Source organism: Rhincodon typus, chromosome 5, assembly GCF_021869965.1.
Source record: "Rhincodon typus isolate 14 chromosome 5, sRhiTyp1.1, whole genome shotgun sequence".
Lineage (NCBI taxonomy): Eukaryota > Metazoa > Chordata > Chondrichthyes > Orectolobiformes > Rhincodontidae > Rhincodon > Rhincodon typus.
This window is the reverse complement of record NC_063336.1, coordinates 75,766,866-75,787,256: the sequence shown is the minus strand read 5'-3', so window position 1 is coordinate 75,787,256 and position 20,391 is coordinate 75,766,866. Positions and strand designations below refer to the sequence as shown.

The 20,391-nt window shown below is 41.0% G+C and overlaps 1 protein-coding gene across 3 annotated transcripts in view; it reads right to left on the bottom strand.

Annotated features, from left to right (window-relative positions):
• Positions 1-5,457: 5,457 nt before the first annotated feature.
• The window catches only part of lmbrd1 (LMBR1 domain containing 1), a 260,769-nt gene continuing 245,835 nt past the window's right edge, over positions 5,458-20,391 (bottom strand). For 2 of the 3 annotated variants that reach the window (XM_048596598.1, XM_048596600.1), the window contains 2 exons: positions 10,127-10,218; positions 5,458-6,141 (listed from right to left, as the gene is read on the bottom strand). In XM_048596598.1, the coding sequence (XP_048452555.1) occupies positions 6,019-6,141; positions 10,127-10,218 (215 nt within the window). In that variant the 3' untranslated portion in view covers positions 5,458-6,018. Of the gene's footprint in view, positions 6,142-10,126; positions 10,219-20,391 lie in introns of those variants that run through there. The other variant, XR_007262077.1, reaches the window with a different exon arrangement.

The window sequence follows — 20,391 nt, the reverse complement described above, 5'->3', positions numbered from 1 at the left end:
CTTCAATCAGGTCAGTAGATTGGGGAGGCAGTGGTGTAGTGGTAATATCACCAAAATAGTAATCTAGAAACCCATGCTAAAACTTAGGATCGAATCCTGCCAAGGTAGCTTGTTAATTCAAATCAAAAGTGTGGAGTGGAAAATCAATCTGATGATGGTCATGTCAATTATTGCAAATACCTAACTGCCGTTTTTTAAGGAAAGGAAATTGTTGTCCTTAGCTGGTCTGGCCCACAAGTGACACCAAACCGACACCAATGCGGTTCATTCTTAGTTACCCTCTGGGCATTTCAGGGTAGGCTATAAATGCTGCCCTAGCCAGTAATGACCTCACACCATGACTAAATAAAACAGTGCAGCCAATATGAGTGAGGACATTTTGTGCGGAAAAGGATTATAGACAGCACAACAATTTTCATGATCAAATATGAAGTGTTATCACTTAAAACTGTAAACGGGCCATTCATTCCCAGAACAAAAACAAAGTTGCTGGAAAAGGTCAGCAGGTCTGGCAGCATCTATGAAGGAGAAAACAGAGTTAACGTTTCCGGTCCGGTGACCCTTCCTCAGAACTGAGTTCTGAGGAAGGGTCACCGGAGCCGAAACGTTTGTTTTCTCCTTCACAGCCAGACCTGCTGAGCTTTTCCAGCAAATTTGTTTTTGTTCCTGATTTACAGCATTCGCAGTTCTTTTGGTTTTCATTCATTCCTAGAGTTCAGCAACTTATTCCATGGAAAACGTGTTTGGTGAGTCTAAATGGAGAAAGTTGTAAACAAATTGATCACTGCTTCAAAGAAGGAAGTGTTGCCAAAGCCTTTCACCTTGCACTGATCAAGTTAAAAGCAAAAGTACCACATTTCAAACAATCACAATTCTACTACAGGAGAAAAAGGGTGAGTAAGGGTGACTGGTTAATAAGTTAAATCTAATTGGCTAAGGCACTTCCATGGGAACTATATCCTCATGTTTGAGTAACTTTTAAAAATTTTTAAAAAAATACAGAATGCATACTTTTGTATAATTGTATGTTGCTTCACAAGAGTGTGAATAAGCCACACTACTAGTTTAAAGATTCTCTTAAATCTGTCATCAGTGCAGCTATTAATGCACTCAGAATTGTTGAGCAAGTTTTGTTTAGTTCTTAGCTTTGCAGCTGCAGACTGATTGAGTAGTCAGTGCTCTGGGTAACAACACATTCTGCAAATGGAAACAGATTCAAAAGAGACAGTAGGAACTGCAGATGCTGGAGAATCTGAGATAACAAGGTGTAGAGCTGGATGAGCACAGCAGGCCAAGCAGCATCAGAGGAGCAGGAAGGCTGATGTTTCGGGCCTAGACCCTTCTTCAGAAATGCTTTCTGAAGCAGAACAAAATAGCTGACAAAAACACATCCCTCCCTGATGCGCTCAATGCTTTTTATGCTTGATTCAAGCAGAATGCCAGGAGCACTGTGTCACCTGCCCCAACATCCCCAGATACACCTGTTCCCTCAGTCACTGCTGCAGATGTCAGATCAGCCTTCTTGAAAGTAAACCTGAGGAAAGTGATTGGCCCCGATGGAGTTGACGGCCATGCACCATTCACTGACATCTTTAACCTCTCGTTGCTAACAGTCTGAAGTCCGCACCTGCTTCAAAAAGACCACTGTCATCCCAGTCCCAAAGAAAATACATGCAACGTGCCTCAATGATTACTGCCTGGTGTCTCTGACCTCCATAATCATGAAGTGCTTTGAGAGATTAGTCATGGCTCATATCAACTCTAGCCTCCCAGCCTGCCATGATCCCTTGCAATTTGTCAACCAGCAAAACAGCTGGTCCACAGCGGACACCATTTCCCTAGCCCTACATTAATCATTGGAGCATCTGGACAATAAGGATAGCTATGTCAGGCTCCTACTTATCAACTACAGCTCCACCTTCAACACTATAATCCTCGTCAAACTAATCTCAAAACTCCGAGACCTAGGTCTTGACTCCGCCCTCTGCAACTGAATCCTCAGCTTCCTGGCTCTCAGACCTCAATCAGTGAAGGCAGACAACAGAACCTCCTCCACGATAATCCCCAACACTGGCGTCCTGCAACGATGCATACTCAGCCCTCTACTGTACTCCCTGTACACTCACGACTATGTGACCAAATTTTGTACGATCGCCATCTACAAGTTCACTGACGACACTACCGTTGTAGGCCAGATATCAAACAATGAGTCAGACTACATGATGGAGATAGAGTGCTTGGTGTCGTGGTGGAATGATAACAATCTCTTTCTCAATGTCAGCAGAACAAAAGAACTGATCATTGACTTTAGGAAGAAAGGAGGAGGACACACCCTTATCTATATCAATGGAGCTGAGATCGAGAGGTTCGAGAGCATTAAGTTCCTAGGACTAATGAAAACTGACAATCCGTCCTGGACCTCCCACATAGATGTGACGGTCAAGAAGGCACAACAATGCCTCTTCTTCCTCAAAAGGCTTAGGAAATTCGGCATGTCCATAAGGTCCTTCACCAACTTTTACAGATGCACCATATAAAGCATTCTATCTGGGCGCATCACGGCTTGGTACGGCAACTGCTCAGGCCAGGACTGGAAGAAACTACAGAAAGTTGTACACATAGCCCAGATGAAAGCTAACCTCTCATCCATGGACTCCATCTATAATTCTCGTTGCTGCAGAAAGGCTGCCAACATCATCAAAGACCCCTCCCACCCCAGCAATACTCTCTTCCAACCTCTTCCATCAGGCAGAAGATATACACGATTGAACACACTTACCAACAGGTTCAAGAACAGCTTCTTCCCTGCTATTATTAGACTGAGTGGACCTCTCTAATTGCAAATCTAATGTTGATCTTGCTTTTGTGCACCTCCTGTGCAGCTGTAACCCTATACGCCTTTGATCTGTATGTTCTTGTATGTTATGATCTGCCTGTACTGCTTGCAAAACAAAACTTTTCACTGTACTCAGGCACATATAATGACAATAAATCAAATCAAATCTGTGAGCAGTACTGGGCATCTCGCCTTAGAAAGGATACATTGGTTTGGAAGAAATACAGAGCAGATTCACAAAAATGTTACCAGAGTATCAACCGTTTAATCAGATGACACAAACTAGGATTGTAATCCCCAGAATGTGGAAGGCTAAGGACTTTGAAAGGCATTGATATGATGCAGATAATATTTTTTCTGATGGTGGAGTTGAGCACAAGAGGGCATCATCTTCAAATAGCTAGGCCTTTTGAGAGGGAGATGAGGATATTGATCTCTCCCCCAGAAATAGCAGTGTGTGCAGCTCAATAAATAGTTTTAGATCTAGATGGAATTCAGGGAGAAGTAAGCCTTGAGGTCACTGAGTGGGATGAGAGACTGAGCAGCCTATGCCGGTTCTTTTAGGTCTCAGTAGCTGAAGGCAGAACTGTCAATGGTAGAATGATGAAAATTGGGGGTGCACAACAGGCCAGAATGGAGCACAGAGATTTTGTACACTTTTGAAGTGACAGAAGTGAAGCTGTTGATTTGTTTCACTATGCTCTTACTTTTAATTTATTTTATTATAATATTCATCAATGTTTTAGTAATGCCCTGAATTTGATTCAAGACCTCAGTCTTTCACTGCCAGGTTTTGAGGAAGTCATGGACAACTATAGCAATGTCCAGGTATTTAAGAAAAGAACTCCAAGAATGTAGCAACACTGCAGCTGAAAGTTCTGCCACCGATGGTGGTGAAGGCAGAAATACAGTCAGCTAAAAGCAGAAGGGTGCAAAATATGTTAGTTTTTAGAAAATACAATGAAGCAATGCAAGAATTTATACATGTATATGAAAATCGTGGCTCAGAAGTTTATTAATCCAATGCTGCCCTTGCCCGCCTCCCATTCTCCAAACTCCCAATGACTCACTTTCTGCGGCTCAGATCCAGATTCAGAAAGAAATAAGGAATTTGGCTTTTCAATTAAAAACTGGCTCCATACAAGAAAAATATGAGATTAGTCATTTTGAATTAGAGTCATATGCAAACATTTTCATTTATCTCGCTAGCCTCAGCTGAAATAGAATGAATAGAATCTTCTGTGAAGCACTTGTTGCATTGAAAAGCATCCAGGTGTTTGTTTTTTATTGATATGGAAGCTGCCACATATTTCCATCTCAATAGCTATACAGTAATATTTGCATCAGCGTCGCGTAGAAGCTGCACCACAAATTTCGTTAACTATATTTACCGAAGAAGCAAAACATTGCTTACTACATAAATAATTTGCAAATTCCTAAAGATAAACTCATTAATTGAACTGCCCTTCTGATGTATTACCTCAAATTTAAAGAGTAGAATTACAGCATTACCTTAGCTTGGTCCAATGCTTCCCCATATTGCAACGCATTTTATCAACGCGGATGGTTACAGGTTGGGATCATATGTTGTAATATCTAGTGAATGAACACTGGCTTCATTGTAATGCAGGCTTGCATTACATACCTACATTAGCTGTGGTTTTAGTTTGACAGAGATCACTGACAAGACTGACATTTTCTGACTTCAAGATCTTTTAACCTCAATGACATTTCTCCCTGGTTTGAAGCGGACAAGGAGAAATATGACAAATTAAAGGCCACTGTAAAATCTCACAATGTTTTTGAAGCATTGCATGATCTCCATATTCTTAATATATAACCTAATAAAAAAGCAACAACTGAATAGATGGGACACTGCTATGCTGCCCTTGAGACTCAAATGGTCTGCTGGCATTCTTTCATCTGTTGATGGGATGCAGACATCACTGGCTGGCCTGCTATTTGTCAACCATCTCCAATTAGCTGGTGACTAGCTGCCTTCTTGAACCACTGCAATCCATATGAGATACATCCATAACGCTGTTAGGAACGGCATTTCCGGCATTTTGATCCCATGAGAGTGAAGAGAATGCTAATTATAGCTCCAAGTCAGGATAGTGTGTGGCTTGGAGGAGAACTTGCAGGTGGTACTGTACCCATGTGTCTGCTACTCTTGTCCTAGGTGGTAGAGGTGGTGAGTTTGGAAAATACTATTGAAGAAGCTTTGGTGAGTGATGAATAGCCAATACAGAGAGCATGCTGAGAGGATACTAACGGTTTTCAAGCTAAAGGAGGACAGGAAGTAATGAGCTGCCTTCTTAAATATAATTCTGATTTGCTAGCCTGTGTCAGAGATTAGTCAAGAGTCTTCCTTTCAGCAGGGCATTGATGAACTAGATGGATATTCAGTACAATTTGAAAGGTTTGCGGTCACTATTATTGATACCTGCTTTTATTTTCGGATTTTATTTCATTAATTGGATTTAAGTTCCTTAGCTGTCATGGTTGTACGTGAACTCATGACTCTGCATTGTCAGTCCAAGCCTCTGGTTTACTAGTCCACTAACATTATGAGCATCCTTCCATATTTCCTCCTTGAAAAAAAAAAGAAAATCTCAGCCATTTTTTTTGTAGCTATTTTTATTATAAAAGTAACTTCCAGGTAACAGTAAATTATTATTTTTAAATTGCACAATTAGACTTAGCATTCAGTGATTATTAGTTTAAAAAAACATAAAACAATGTTTGCTTATGGATATGATGTATTGCTTAGTTCTTTATACAATCATAAGACTAAAATATGCATGTTTTCTAAGGTGGCAGTTGAATGTTAAGAGGCAAAAACACTTATTGAATTTAATTTCAGAGATCACATGCAGCGATCTGTAAATTGACCTGTTCCATTTAAAACCATTTAGAAAATAAGCAGCCCTTTGTAATGTATTTAAGAAAAATCAGCTGTCAGCAGTATGGCTGAATTTAATACAATATTACATGGATTCGATGTTTTTCCTTTTATAACTTCACGTATCCCTGGTACCCCTTCTTCAAAGTTTGCACTCCAAAGAGGAACAAATGCAACCCATTTTTTACGTCAGTTTAAATAGTTTAGTTATAAATAGAACAGTTTCTTTTCACCCCCATGTGGCCCAGGTGCTAAAGCTGAGGAACACAGCATAGATTTAAACATGATGTCTCTCCATGAGATTATCATCACTTAAATCAGAATCATCATCGTCTACCTCCCCCTCAATGACCGAACGTTTCCCTTTGCAACATGAGACAATTAGCCCAATTAGGAAGACCTGTGGATATAAAACAGTACCATTAAAGTAAAGTACGAATAGAAAATATTAAAAAAGTGACATTTGAATAAGCATTATTTACAGTTACAATGTTGACAAAGAGAGAGAGAAGCCCATACAAACCTGGATCACAGAAACCAAGCAAGTTGGGATAACATCAAGCACTTACAGTCTAGGCACAGGAAAGTCAGCTCCCTTGACACATCAGATTTTAAGGTCAAACAACCAAAGCATGTTGTTGACTACATTCTCTGTAAGTTGCAGTCTTTTCGTAATTATCGGTTGGTTTATTTCCATCATATATATAGAAAATAAAGTGATTAAAATCTAAGCCTTGCAATGGTTTGGAAGTCTGGCCTATAAACTCACCATTTGCTCATGTAATTCAGTATTTATGGGCATCTTTTTCCCTCTTGGATCTGCTTCTAATGAATTGTTTGTGGTTGTTGCATGCTATTGGCAGCAGCCCTTCAAACAGGAAGGGTCTCTGCCAATTCTCACCAGACATTAGATAAAAATACCACCATTTGTGTCACAGTTCTATATATGTACCTATAAAATGGTAATCATAGAGTCATACAGCACGGAAACTGACCCTTTGATCCAACATGTCTGTGACCAGACATCCCAATCATTGCCAACATTTTGCCCATATCCCTCTAAATCCTTCCTATTCACATACACATTTAGGGGCCTTTTAAATGTTGTAATTGTACCCACCTCCAGAACTTCCTCTGGCAACTCATTCTACACATGCACCACTTTCTGCATGAAAAAGTTACTCCTCAGGTCCGTTTTAAAACTTTCCCTTCTCACCTCGAACCTATGCCCTCTAGTTTTGGACTAGGAAAAAAGACCTTGGCTATTCACTCTATCCATGCCCTTCCTGATTTTATAAACCTCTATAAGGCCACTCCTTAGCCTATGACAGTCCAGAAGCCCTAGCCAATCAGCCTCTCCCTATAACTCAAATCCTCCAGTCCTGGCAACATCCTTGTAAATCTTTTCTGTGTCCTCTCAAGTTTAACAACATTCTTTTTATAGAAGGGCAACCAGAATTGTACACAATATTCTAAAAGCGGCCTCACCAATGTCCTATACAGCTGCAACATGACCTCCCAACTATACTCAATATTCTGACCAATGGAGGTAAGCTTGCCAAATGCCTTCTTCCCCACCCTGTCTACCTGTGACTCCACTTTCAAGGAACTATGCACCTGGTCCCCTAGGTCACTTTGTTTGGCAACACATCCCAGGGCCCTACCATTAACTCAAAAAGTCCTGCCCTGGTTAGTCTTACCAAAATGCAATACCTCTCATTTATTTAAATTAAACTCCATTTGCCACTCTTTGGCCCATGCGCCCATCTGATCAAGGTCCCGTTGTAATCTGAGATAACCTTCTTCGCTGTCTACTATACCACCGATTTTGGTGTCATCTGAAAACTTATTAACAATATCTTCTATGTTCACATCCAAATAATTTACTTAAATGATGAAAAGCAGTGGGCCCACCACTGATCCTTGTGGCACACCGCTGGTCACAGGCCTCCAGTCCAAGAAGCAACCCTTTACCACCAGCCTCTGTCTCCTACATTAAATCCAATTTTGTATCCAATTAGCTAGCTCCCCCAGATCCTATGTGATCTAACCTTACTAAACAGTATACCATGCGGAACCTTGTCAAACATCTACCACTCTGCCTTCATCAATCTTCTATGTCACCTCTTCAAAAACTAATCAAGTTAGTAAGACATGATTTCCCATGCACAAAGCCATATTGTCTATCCCTAATCAGTCCTTGCCTTTGCAAATGCTTGGAAATCCTATTCCACAGAATCTCCTGTTCCACCACTGACGTAAGGCTCACCAGTCTATAGTTCCCTGACTTTTCCTTATAGGCTTTCTTAAATAGTGGCACCATATTAGCTAACCCCCAATTTTCCAGTATCTCACCCATAGCTTTCGATGATACAAATATCTCAGCAAGAGGCCCAACAATCTCTTCCCTAGCTTCCCACAAAGTTCTGGGAAACACCTGATCAGGTCCTGCGGATCAAGCACCATCTTTTCTGTAATATGAACTCTTTTCAAGACATTACTATTTATTTCCCCAAGTTCCCTAGCTTCCATGTCCTTCTTCACAGCAAATACTGTTGCGAAATATTCATTTATTATCTCACCCATCTCCTGTGGTTCCACATATAGAGGGTAATGTTGACCTTTAAGGGGTCCTATTCACTATCTCGTTATTCTTTTGCCTTTAATTTACATGTAGAATCTCTCTGGATTCTCCTCAAATCTATTTGCCAAAGCTATCTCATGTTCCCTTCTTGCCCTCCTAATTTCTCACTTAAGTATGCTCTTATTGTCCTTATACTCCTCTGGGGTTCACTCAATCCCAGCTGTCTACACCTGATATATGCCCCCTACTTTTTCATGACCAGAGCCTCAATTTTTCTAGTTATCCAGCATTCCCTACACCTACCAGCCTTGCCCTTCACACTAACAGGAACATACTGTCTCTGAACACTTGTTATCTCATTTTTAAAGGCCTCCTATTTCCCAACTGCCCCTTTACCTGCAGGCAACCGACCCCAGTTAACTTTTGAAAGCTCCTGTCTAATAATGTCAAAATTGGCCTTACTCCAATTTAGAATTTTAACTTTTTGATCAGTTCTATCTTTTCCATAACTACTTGAAAACTAACTGAATTATGATTACTTGCTCCAAACTGCTCCCCCGCTGACACTTCAGTCACTTGCCCTGCCTTATTTCCCAACAGAAGATCAAGTATTGTTCCTTCTCTAGTAGGTACATCCACATACTGAAGAAGAATTTTTTTCTGGTACATATTAAACAAATTCCTCCCCATCTAAGCCCTTAACACTATGACTGTCCCAGTTAATGTTTAGAAAGTTAAAATCCCCTACCATTACACTCATGCTTACAGATATCTGAGACCTCCTTACATATTTGCTTCTCAATTTCCTGTTGACTATTGTGGGTTTTATAATACAATCCCAACAAGATAACCATCCCTTTCTTATTTCTCAGTTCTACCCATACAACTTCACCAGACAATCTCCCAGGAATATTTTCCCTAACTACAGCTGTAATGTTATCCCTAACCAAAAATGCCACTCCCCCTCTCTTCTTGCCTCCCTTTCTGTTCTTCCTATAGCATCTATACCCTGGAACATTAAGCTTCCAGTCCTGTGCATCTCTGAGCCACATTTCTACAATAGCTATGACATCCCAGTTCAATGTTCACAACTAGAAAATCTCCTGCAAGGATATTGGACCCCTTCCAATTCAGGTGGAACCGGTCCCTCTTATATTTGTCATTTCTACCCCAAGAGATCCCAATGGTCCAAAATTGTGAATCCTTGCCCCTTGCGTTAGCTCTACAGCCACACATTCATCTGCTTTATCCTCCTATTCCTGTTCTCACTGGAACATAGTACTGATGGTAGTCCAGATATTACTACCCTTGAGGACCTACTTTTTAACCTCCTGCCTATTTTCCTGGTCTCTCTGCAGAATCTCATCCCTTTCTCTACTTATGTCATTGGTACCGATGTGCACAATGACCTCCTGCTGATCACTCCCCCCTTTCAGAATATTCTGCATCTTCTCAGAGACATCACTGACCCTGGCATCAGAGAGGCAACACACCATCCTGATGCCTTTGGATTTGAGATCCCATGAATTCTGAGAGGAAATCTTGGAAACAGTGGGGACAATTGAACAGCTAGTAACTTGGGTTCTGCCTTCTTCCTCATCTGCTTCCACTGGAATTACAATAGCTTCCTTCAGAAAATGTGAGCTCTGAGCTTCTGCCTCCGACAGTAGTAAAAGAACATGGTGTTTACCTGTAGGTCAAGTTGTAAGTGTGATACGTCAGTGCTTTGCAATGATCTAAGGTTTCCTAAGTCTTAGAGATCATTTCAAAGATAAACACAAAAAACAAATAATGTACTCACAGCAATAAATGCCCAATTGCCAAAGTAGTACACAACATTGAAGAACCAGAATTTGTGAAGGAAGAGATATGTCCTTGTCACTGTGCACTGATCTAAAAGTCAGAATAAAGACAACAATCAAATATCTAAAACCGAAATACAACTTCAACAATTCAAAAGTAAAGCCAGTCACAGCAATAATTTAATTATCATTCCTCGATTTTCTCTTGACCCCAATACTATTCACTTGTTTCCTGATTTCACTGATCCATATTAAACACTGTGCACAAGTGTCCAGTCAAGCAATTGGTAGCAGCATCATTTTAATGTTCAAGGCTGCCCAACCTGATACTTGATTGGACAACAAATTGTGGCCAGGAATCTGGATGGATTACTTTCTCACTGGCACAGAGCCTCGTGTTGGCTGGACATTAAAAGTCAGATCCTTCAGAAGTGCAGCATTGAATGACACAGAGTATGTCCAATGTTACAGAAATACAATGTACAATGGTAAGCTTATTTCTTAAAGTATAACATTTATTAAATAATATATTGTCTTATTTCTACTTGCCTAGTTACTTCAATTTGAAATGGGCTAAAACACAACACCCATCATATGAATTAAAGTTTCATGAAATCAATGGAAAGAATACGTAAAATGTCACCTTACCATACATTTACTTGACTATTGCAATATCCTCTCCTGGCTAGCTTCTCAGTCTCGATCATCTAAACATCAGCTAATTGAATCACTGCCTGTCCTTGCTAACTTCAACTGCCAGTTGGGATCCTCACCTTTGTAATTCAGAATGTTTTAAACCATACACCTTGCTGTCAAGTATTATAACTTATGCTCGCTGTTGCTATGGAGTCACCTCCAACACCCCAATTGGTGACCATGACTTCAGCCATGTCCATATTGCACTCTGGAACTGCTGCTGAAGAATATTCACTTTTTGAGCGCTCTCCCCTTCTTTAAGCTACCCTTTAAACACAACCTAGTTGACCTACATTTTGTTTACTCCTCTAATATTTCCCTAATGTAGAGGGTAACTCTGTGCTTCCAAATGATGCAATTGAGGAATGGTACAGAGATGAACTGGAGAGGGACTAAAGATGAAACTTTGTTGTACACTGCAAGTAGTTGTGCGGCCATTCAAAGAGCTGGAGAGATTATTTCCAACAGTAAAAACTAATACACACAATTCATAAATCAACAGAGGTGCTGTTTATAAACAGGGCAAGAAAAGAATTGGGAATTTTTAACTGCACATTTACAAATATTAGGGAGGGAGGACTTCTGCATATTACCTCATTATGCCAGTGATAGTGTGTTAAGATTAAATGGATAATTCTGTTATGACAGAAAATAGATAATTTTGGCACGTGCATGGTAAAAAGCAGTATTTTTCCAGATACTAAGAATGTACATTTTTCCTGTATCGATGTCAAGTGAAAAAGGTGTGAGATAGACACCAACAAAGTTTTTTGCAACTTTGACTATTAATGCATTTCAGAGTCAGTACGGGCCACCACTCCAGCCACGTATTTACACTTCCATGCTGAAACAGAATTTACACTTAGAAATTATTACACTAAGAGAGGTAGACAAAAATACCTGCATCAATTATATACATTTATGAACAAAAATAGGATTTGCATCTAGTACCTATCCAAAGGTTGGGTGAAACTGTCCAACATTTACATGTGGTTTGTAAACAGCATAATATCATAAGAAATAGGAACAGGAACAGGTTCTGCCCTTGGAGCATGTTCTGCTATTCAACTGGATGATGGTTGATCCAACATTCCTCATGTCCACATCCCTGTATTTTCCTTGTAACTCTTGATTCCCCTACTGACTAAAAATCTATCTCAGCCTTAAATATACACAAGAACTCTGACCCCACAGCTCTCTATGGCAAGGAGTTCCAAAGACACTCAACTCTTGAAGAAGAAATTCCTTCTCATCTCAGTCTAATATTTGCATCCCTTTATTCTGAGACTATGTCCTCCAATCCTAGACTCTCCCATGAGGGGAAACATCTTCTCAGCATTTACTCTGTCAAGCCTCTTAAAAATCTGATATTTTCCAATGTGATCATCTCTCATTCTTCTAAACTCAAGTAAGTAGAGTCCCAGTCTTTGTTCATAAGACAATCTCTCCAGAGAGATCATCCTAGTGAAACTTCTCTGAACTGCCTCCAATGAAATTATATCTTGCCTTAAATAAAGGGAACAGCTCGCAGTACTTAATCAACACCACTCCAGTTTCACCATCACCTTGCACAGTTGCAGTGTAAGAGATTCGCAGTCTTATACTCTAACCCCCTTAAAATAAGTGCCATCAGCTTTCCTGATTACCTGCTGCACCTGTGTGTGAGCTCCTTGTTTCATGCATAAGTAGCCCCAACTTCCTTTGTGTTGCAGCTTGTTGCAGTTTTTCTTCATTTAAATAACTCCATCAATTTGCTTAATTTTCAAAGTCTAAAAATAATGCCTCAGTAGATCACATTTGGCATACTCAGAAAAGTCAGTATACAAAATGCATTTTCATTTTCATTACATTTACATTTTAATTTCCATTTTCCCCTGTGTTCTCTTCCCATGTACATGCCCTGTGGTGCACAGGAACCATTTTGAACGATGTCTTCATTTCATGCTTCCCACATTCTCCTTTAGTTTTTGGCAATTTTGGTAACAGGATCACAGGATTATAGCCTGACAGGAGAAATGATGACAATCGAATTACAGTGAAAAAAGTTTGCCATCGAAAGATAACGATAGTGAAAAGAAATCCATGGAACAGAAAAAGAAACATCAGAGAATAAAGTCAAAAATGTAATGGGAAGGAGGAGAAAAACCAATGAACAGAAAAAAAATCAGCAATGTAAGGTACAAGCATTTTAAAGATCAGTAAGTCATAAGCAGTAGATGGAGAATGACATTAACCTGGCTGCATTAAACTGTATTCTTGGGTTTCTGCTAAAACAACTTCAACATTAAAATGTCTATGACTTTGCAGTCCTGTCTCAAGCTGACTCTGAAATATACCAACAATCCTGTTTTGCAAAATTCTTTCCAACTGCTCATCTTGTATCATTTTCAAGTGATACTGGAATAACTCTTTTCATGACTTGTTCATCTTCCTCATTGTAAATAATTGCCTGTGTCAGCTAACCCTTAACTGTCTTCTCAAATGGCCCAGCAAAATCATTTTGCTAAATTAAAGTACTACAGGAAGGACGAGGTCCAGGAAAACATTTGCCACCACCTTCCTGTGGGCAATTAAGGATTGGCCTTGCAATCGACATACACATGGCATGAAAAAGTGAAAAGCAGCAGCAGCCAGGGCCAATAACTGTAACTTGAAATTCAAAGGGAAATAGTTGCAGCTAATGCCGACTATTTAATGCATACATTATTCAGACAATGGCATGAAACTATTTTTATGGAGCAGCTAAATTTTAGACATGCACGAGGTGGGAGAAAGAGAGACGGAGGCTGCAAAGTGGGTTTGGGGAAAAAGGGAGGCTTTAGAGAATAGTATTTGAAACCTGTCATTAAAGGAATAATCAGCTGATAAGAAAGCAGGAAAACTTGAAATCACTGAGATATGACTTCCTTGCAAATGTATTTAGAACCACTAGCTTAAGATTGCGTATGTACAGGAACTACTATATCGAGGAAAACACAATGGATGCTAATACAATGAACACTGTGTGTATTGCTAAGTTTAATTTTGCAATACATTGAAAATGGTACCAACTACTTGGTTGAAATTGGTCAGTTTTGCAATGGAAGCATACTAACTGTGACCGCAGTAGTCCTAGGAGGCACGTTTATTGTGAAAATGCTTTGGATGTTTAGGTGTATGTCAGTTACATAGAACATGGAACAGTACAGCACAGTACGGGCCCTATGTTGTGCCAACCTATTATCCTACTAAGATCAATCTACCCTGTATACCCTACATTTTACTATCCTCCATGTGCCTATCCAAGAGTTGCTTAAAAGTCTCTAAAGTATCGGACTCCATGACCACTGCCGGCAGCGCATTCCACACGCCCACTACTCTGTGTGAAGAACCTACCTCTTACGTCCCCCCCTATACTTTCCTCCAATCACCTTAAAATTATGCCCCCTTGTAATAGTCATTTCCACCCTGGGAAAAAGTCTCTGACTATCCACTCTATCTATGCCTCTCATCATCTTGTACACCTCTCTCAAGTCACTTCTCATCCTTCTTTGCTCCAATGAAAAAAGCCCTAGCCTCCTCAACCTTTCCTCACAAGACCTGTACTCCAGTCCAGGTAGCATCCTGGTAAATCTCCTCTGCACCCTCTCTAAAGCTTCCACATCTTTCCTATAATGAGGTGACCAGAACTGAACACAATATTCCAAGTGTTGTCTAACCAGAGTTATATACAGCTGCAGCATAACATCGCTGCTCTTAAACTCAATTCCCCTGCCAATGAAAGCCAACACAACATATACCTCCTTTACAACCCTATCAACTTGTGTAGCAACTTTGAGGGATCTATGGACATGGACCCCAAGATCCCTCTGTTCCTCCACACTGCCGAGAATCCTGCCATTAACCCGGTATTCTGCATTCAAATTCAACCTTCCAAAATGAATCATCACACTTTTCTGGGTTGAATTCCATCTGCCACTTCTTTGCCCAGCTGTGCATCTGTCAATGTCCCATTGCAACCTACAACATCCCACCACGCTGTCCAGAACTCCACCAACCTTCGTGTCATCGGCAAACTTACTAACTCAACCTTCCACATCCTCATCCAAGTCATTTATAAAGATCACAAAGAGCAGAGGTCCCAGAACAGATCCCTGAGGAACACCACTGGTCACCAAGTCCCAGGCTGAATATTTTCCATCTACTACCACCCTCTGTCTTCTATTGGACAGTTATGTATCCAGACAGCCAAAGTTTCTCGAATCCCATGCCTCCTTACTTTCTGAATGAGCCTACCATGTGGAACCTTATCAAATGCTTTGCTAAAATCCATATACACCACATCCACTGCTCTACCTTCATCAATGTGTTTTGTCACATCCTCAAAGAATTCAATAAGGCTTGTGAATGTCATCCTCTTGTTCCTCACATAAACATAGAACGCCTTTGGGTTTTCCTTGATCCTACCCACCCACCAAGGTTTTCTCATACCCTCTTCTAGCTCTCCTAAGTCCATTCTTCAGTTCCTTCCTGGCTACCTTGTAGAACTCTAGAGCCCTGTCCAATCCTTGCTTCCTCAACCTTAAGTGAGCTGCCTTCTTCCTCTTGACTAGGTGTTCCACATGTCTTGTCATCCAAGGTTCCTTCACTTTACCATCCTTTCCTTGCCTCAGTGGGACAAACCTATCCAGTACTTGTAGCAACTGCTCCCTAACAACTGCCACATTTCTGTCGTGCATTTCCCTGAGAACATCTAATCCCAATTGGTGCTCCGTAGTTCTTGCCTAATAGCACTGTAATTCCCCCTCCCCCAATTAAATACCTTCCCATACCATCTGTTCCTATCCCTCTCCCTGACTATAGTAAAGGTCAGGGAATTGTGATCACTATCACCAAAATGCTCTCCCGCCAAGAGATCTGCCACCTGGCCTGGTTCGTTGCCAAGCACGAAATCCAATATGGCCTCCTCTCTCATCGGCCTATCTATATATTGAGTCAGAAATCCTTCCTGGACACACCTGACAAAATCTGCTCCATCTAAACTATTTGCACTTAGGAAGTTCCGGTTTATATTAGGGAAGTTGAAGTCACCCATGACAACAAACCATATCTTGGAAATTAAAAACTTCTATTGCTAACTTATGCCTGCTTTATGACAATTTAAATACTGCAATGTATAATAAATTAATGATCTATGGAAGTATACAGCATGGAAACAGGCCCTTCCGCCCAACTTGTCCATGCCACCCAGTTTTCACAATGAATTTGATCCCAATTGACCGTGTTTTGGCCCCTATCCCACCATATCTGTCCCATTCATTTACCTGTCCAAATGTTTCTCCTATGCCCTCTAGTTTTAGACTCCTCTACCATGGGGACAAGCTGTTGGCTATCTACCTTATATATGCCTCTCATGATCTTATAGACCTTTAAAATGTCACTCCTCAGTCTCCTATAGTCCAGGGAAAAAGTCCCAGCCTTTCCAGCCTCTCCCAATAATTCAAATCTTCCAGTCCAGGTAGCATTCCGGACTGCGTATACAGGAAAGCCACACACACGGACCAAATCCTGAACATCACTAGCGACCACCCCACCATACACAAACAGTGCTGCATTAAGACACTATTTAAATGAGCTATATCACATTGCAACACCCCAGAACTCTGGAGAATGGAAGAGAAACACCTTCACAAAGCATTTACCAACAACGGATACCCAAGAAGTTTCGTCCGCCGATGGCTACAAAACAAACAACAGTTAGAGGACACAGTATAACAGAAGACACTAGTAATGCTACCCTACATCAAAAATATATCAGAAATGACAACAAGACTCCTTAGACCGCATAAGATCATGATTGCACACAAACCTACATTAATACTGCGTCAAATGCTATCAAAGACTAAAACCCCCATACCGACAGTAAACAGGACTTACGCGATATACAGAATTCCATGCAGCGAGTGCAATAAATATTACATTGGACAAACAGGGAGGAAACAGACGACCAGGATACACGAACACCAGCTGGCATAAAAAGATACGACCAATATTTACTTGATACACACAGTCAATGAGGGCCATCAGTTCGACTGGGACAAAGTTACCACACTGGGACAAGCGAACAACAGACATGCAAGGGAATTTCTGCAGGCCTGGTTCTCAACACGGGACTCCATTAACAAACACACAGAAATATAGCCAGTATACAGACCATTGCTAAAAAACAGAAATAGAAGTGACAAGATCCACCACAGCAGAGGATCGTGTAAATTTGGAATGGAGCAGAACGCCAATACTTCAATTAGAGGTCGCACTGATGATGTTGCCTATGAGGGTAATGGAACGTCTGCACACCACGGAACAACCGGCTCGGTGAGCGAACAAACAACTGCAGGTAGCATCCTAGTAAATCTTTTCTGCACTCTTTCTAGTTTAATAATATCCTTCCTATGGTACGGCGACCAGAACTGCACTCCAAATGTGGCCTCACCAACGTCTTGTACAGCTGCAACAAGATGTCCCAACTCCTATACTCAATGTTCCGACTGGCAAAAGCAAGCATGCCGTAAGCCTTCTTCACCATCCTGTCTACCTGTGACTACACTTTCAAGGAGTTATGAACCAGGACTTCTAGATCTCTTTTGTTCCATAACACTCTCCAGGGCCCTACCATTGACTGTGTAAGTCCTGCCCTGGTTTGATCCACCAGAATGCAACCTTGCATTTATCTAAATTAAACTCAATCTGCCATTCCTCAGCCACTGCCCCACTTTATCAAGATCTCACTGTATTCCAAGATAACTTTCTTCACTGTCACTATACCACCAATCTTTGTGTCACCTGCAAACTTACTAGCCATACCTCCTAACTTCTCATCCATATTATTGATATAAATGACAAATAACAGAGGACCCAGTACCAATCCCTGTGGCACACTGCTGCTCATAGGCCTTCAGTTTGAAAAACAACCCTCTACCACCACCCTCTGTCTTCTACCTTCAAGCCAATTTTGTTTCCAATTGGCCAGCTCTCCCTGGATCCTGTGAGATTTAACCTTACTCAACAACCCATCATGCAGTACCTTGTCAAAGGCCTTGCTAAAATCCATGTAGACAATGTCGACTGCACGGTCCTTATCTACCTTCTTGATCACCCTTTCAAAACACTCAATCAAATTTGTCAGACACGAATTCCCACGCACAAAGCCAATGCTGTCTGTTCAAAATGAGACCTTGCCTCTCCAAATGCCTGTAGATCCTGTCTCTCAGAATCCCTTCAAACAACGTACCCATCACAGACATTAGGCTTATCGGTCTATAGTTCCCAGCTATTTTCCTTCAGCCTCTCTTAAATAATGGTACAACATTAGCCACCCTCCACAATCTTTGGGCACATCACTCGTGGCTGTCAATGATACAAACATCTCCACTAGGGGCCCTGCAATTTCCTCCCTAGCTCCCCATAAAGTCCTGGGGTGCTTTCTTTTTTGTGACTTTATGTTTAATGGAGGGTTGATAATTTGATGAATTTTAATTCGACTTTTGTGATAGAACTAATGAAGAGTCAACAGACTCGAATGTTAACTTTGCTTTCTCCCCACAGATGCTGCCAGATAGCCGAGTTTCGCCAGCAATTACTGTGCTTGTTTCACATCTCCAGCATCTGTTTTATTAAATTCAGCAGCTGTTGTGACAACATGACTGTATTACCTGGTAATAATGGTAGTGGGAATAGTGGGAACGAGAAAGTGACCCTCAAGATAATCTCAAGAAGGCCCATAGGAGACACAGGGCATCTATCAAATTTACACAGTTCACACACAAACATGCAGCTCTACCGGAGATGGAATTACAATTTCAAGTCATGGTAATAAAGCTATAATTCCAATTTCATTTTAATTTACTGGTTTGGCATTGCAGTGGAAGTAGAAATAGAAGTAGATGTAGAAATATTCTGCACTGGAACATGTGAAGACTAGTAGCTTTGCAGGTGCAAATAGGAGGGGCAGCTATGGATACTGACAATGGGTAACCATTGCTACAAATCAAAGTTAGTTTTAAAAAGAGTTCTTCATAACAAAGCAATTGTGGTGAGATTCACCAATACTATTTAGAGTCCCTTCTGGATTATTCATTTAAATAACAGATATTGTGAAGAATAATTGTCTTAAATGCTGAATGTTAAATTAACATAATTTAGGAATATAGCCTATTGCAAACTGACCAGTACAGCAATCTAATCAAGTAGTCATAATTATGGAACTGACTTTTGATATTAATAATTAGAGCTCTACATTTTACTGTCCTGGGGGCCACAAACATTTAATCAGTTTATTATTACTGATATTTTATTTGCTGCTGGAGTAGCTGTAAGAAAGCCATTATTAGTCATTTACCTCCGGATCCAAACCCATTCCATTCAGCTTGATGACTCACATATGCATGCCCCAGGGTGCATTGACGCGGTGGGAGTGAGGCAATGGTAATCTAGTTCTGAGGCAGAATGGTATTGACTTGGAGGGGTACTTGAAGGTGGTGCTGTTGTTTCCAAGATGCTATCTAAGGACAAGTAGTTCCTATAGGGTACTCACTGCTACTACAAAGTGATGGTGCTGGAAGGAGTGAATGTTAACATTGGTAGATGGGATGCTTTGTCATGAATGGTGTTGATCTTCTTAAATATTGTTGGAGCTGCAATAATCAGGGCTAAATAGCAGTATTCCATCATGCACCTTGTAGCTGGCATTAGATTTAGGAGGTTAACAACTCAATTATTGACTGCAGAATGCATAGCCTTTGAAGTGCATTTGTAGACACAGTATTTGTATGGCTGGCCCAGTCCATTTCTGGTCATTGGTAACTGCCTATTTTTCAGTGACAATGGTATAAGTCAAGGGGAAATGGTTAGATTCTCTCTTGTGGGAGATTGTTATTGCCTGGCACTTGAGCGACGTGAATGTTACTTGCCAATTGTCAGTTTAAGCCTGATGTTTCCACATCTTGCTGCATATTGAAATTGACAGCTTCAATATCCAAAGAGTTGTGAATGATGCTGAACTTTATACAATCATCAATGAATATACCCATTTCTGATCTTACAAAGACAGAAGGTCGTTGATGAAGCAGCTGAAGGCAGTTGGATCCGTGACAGTGTCCTGAGGAACTCCTGCATCAATGAGTCTCAGATCATAGATCATTGAATCCCCCCCAGTCTAGAAACAGGCCCTTCGGCCAAACAAGTCCACACTGACCCTCTGAAGGGCAGCACACACAGGCCCACCCCCCACCCAATATTTTCCATGGTTATCGCATCTAACCTACACATCCTTAGCCACTATGGGGCAATTTAGCATACCCAATCCACCAAACTTGCATTTCTTTGGACTGTGGGCGGAAACTGGAGCACCCGGAGGAAACCCATGCAGACATGGGGGGAATGTGCAAACTCCACACAGTTGCCCAAGGGTGGAATCGAATCCATGTCCCTGTCACTGTGAGGAAGCAGTGCTAACCACTGAGCCACTGTGCCGCCCTGATGACCAGCTACCAACAAGAACCATCTTCCTTTGTGTTAAGAATGACTCAAC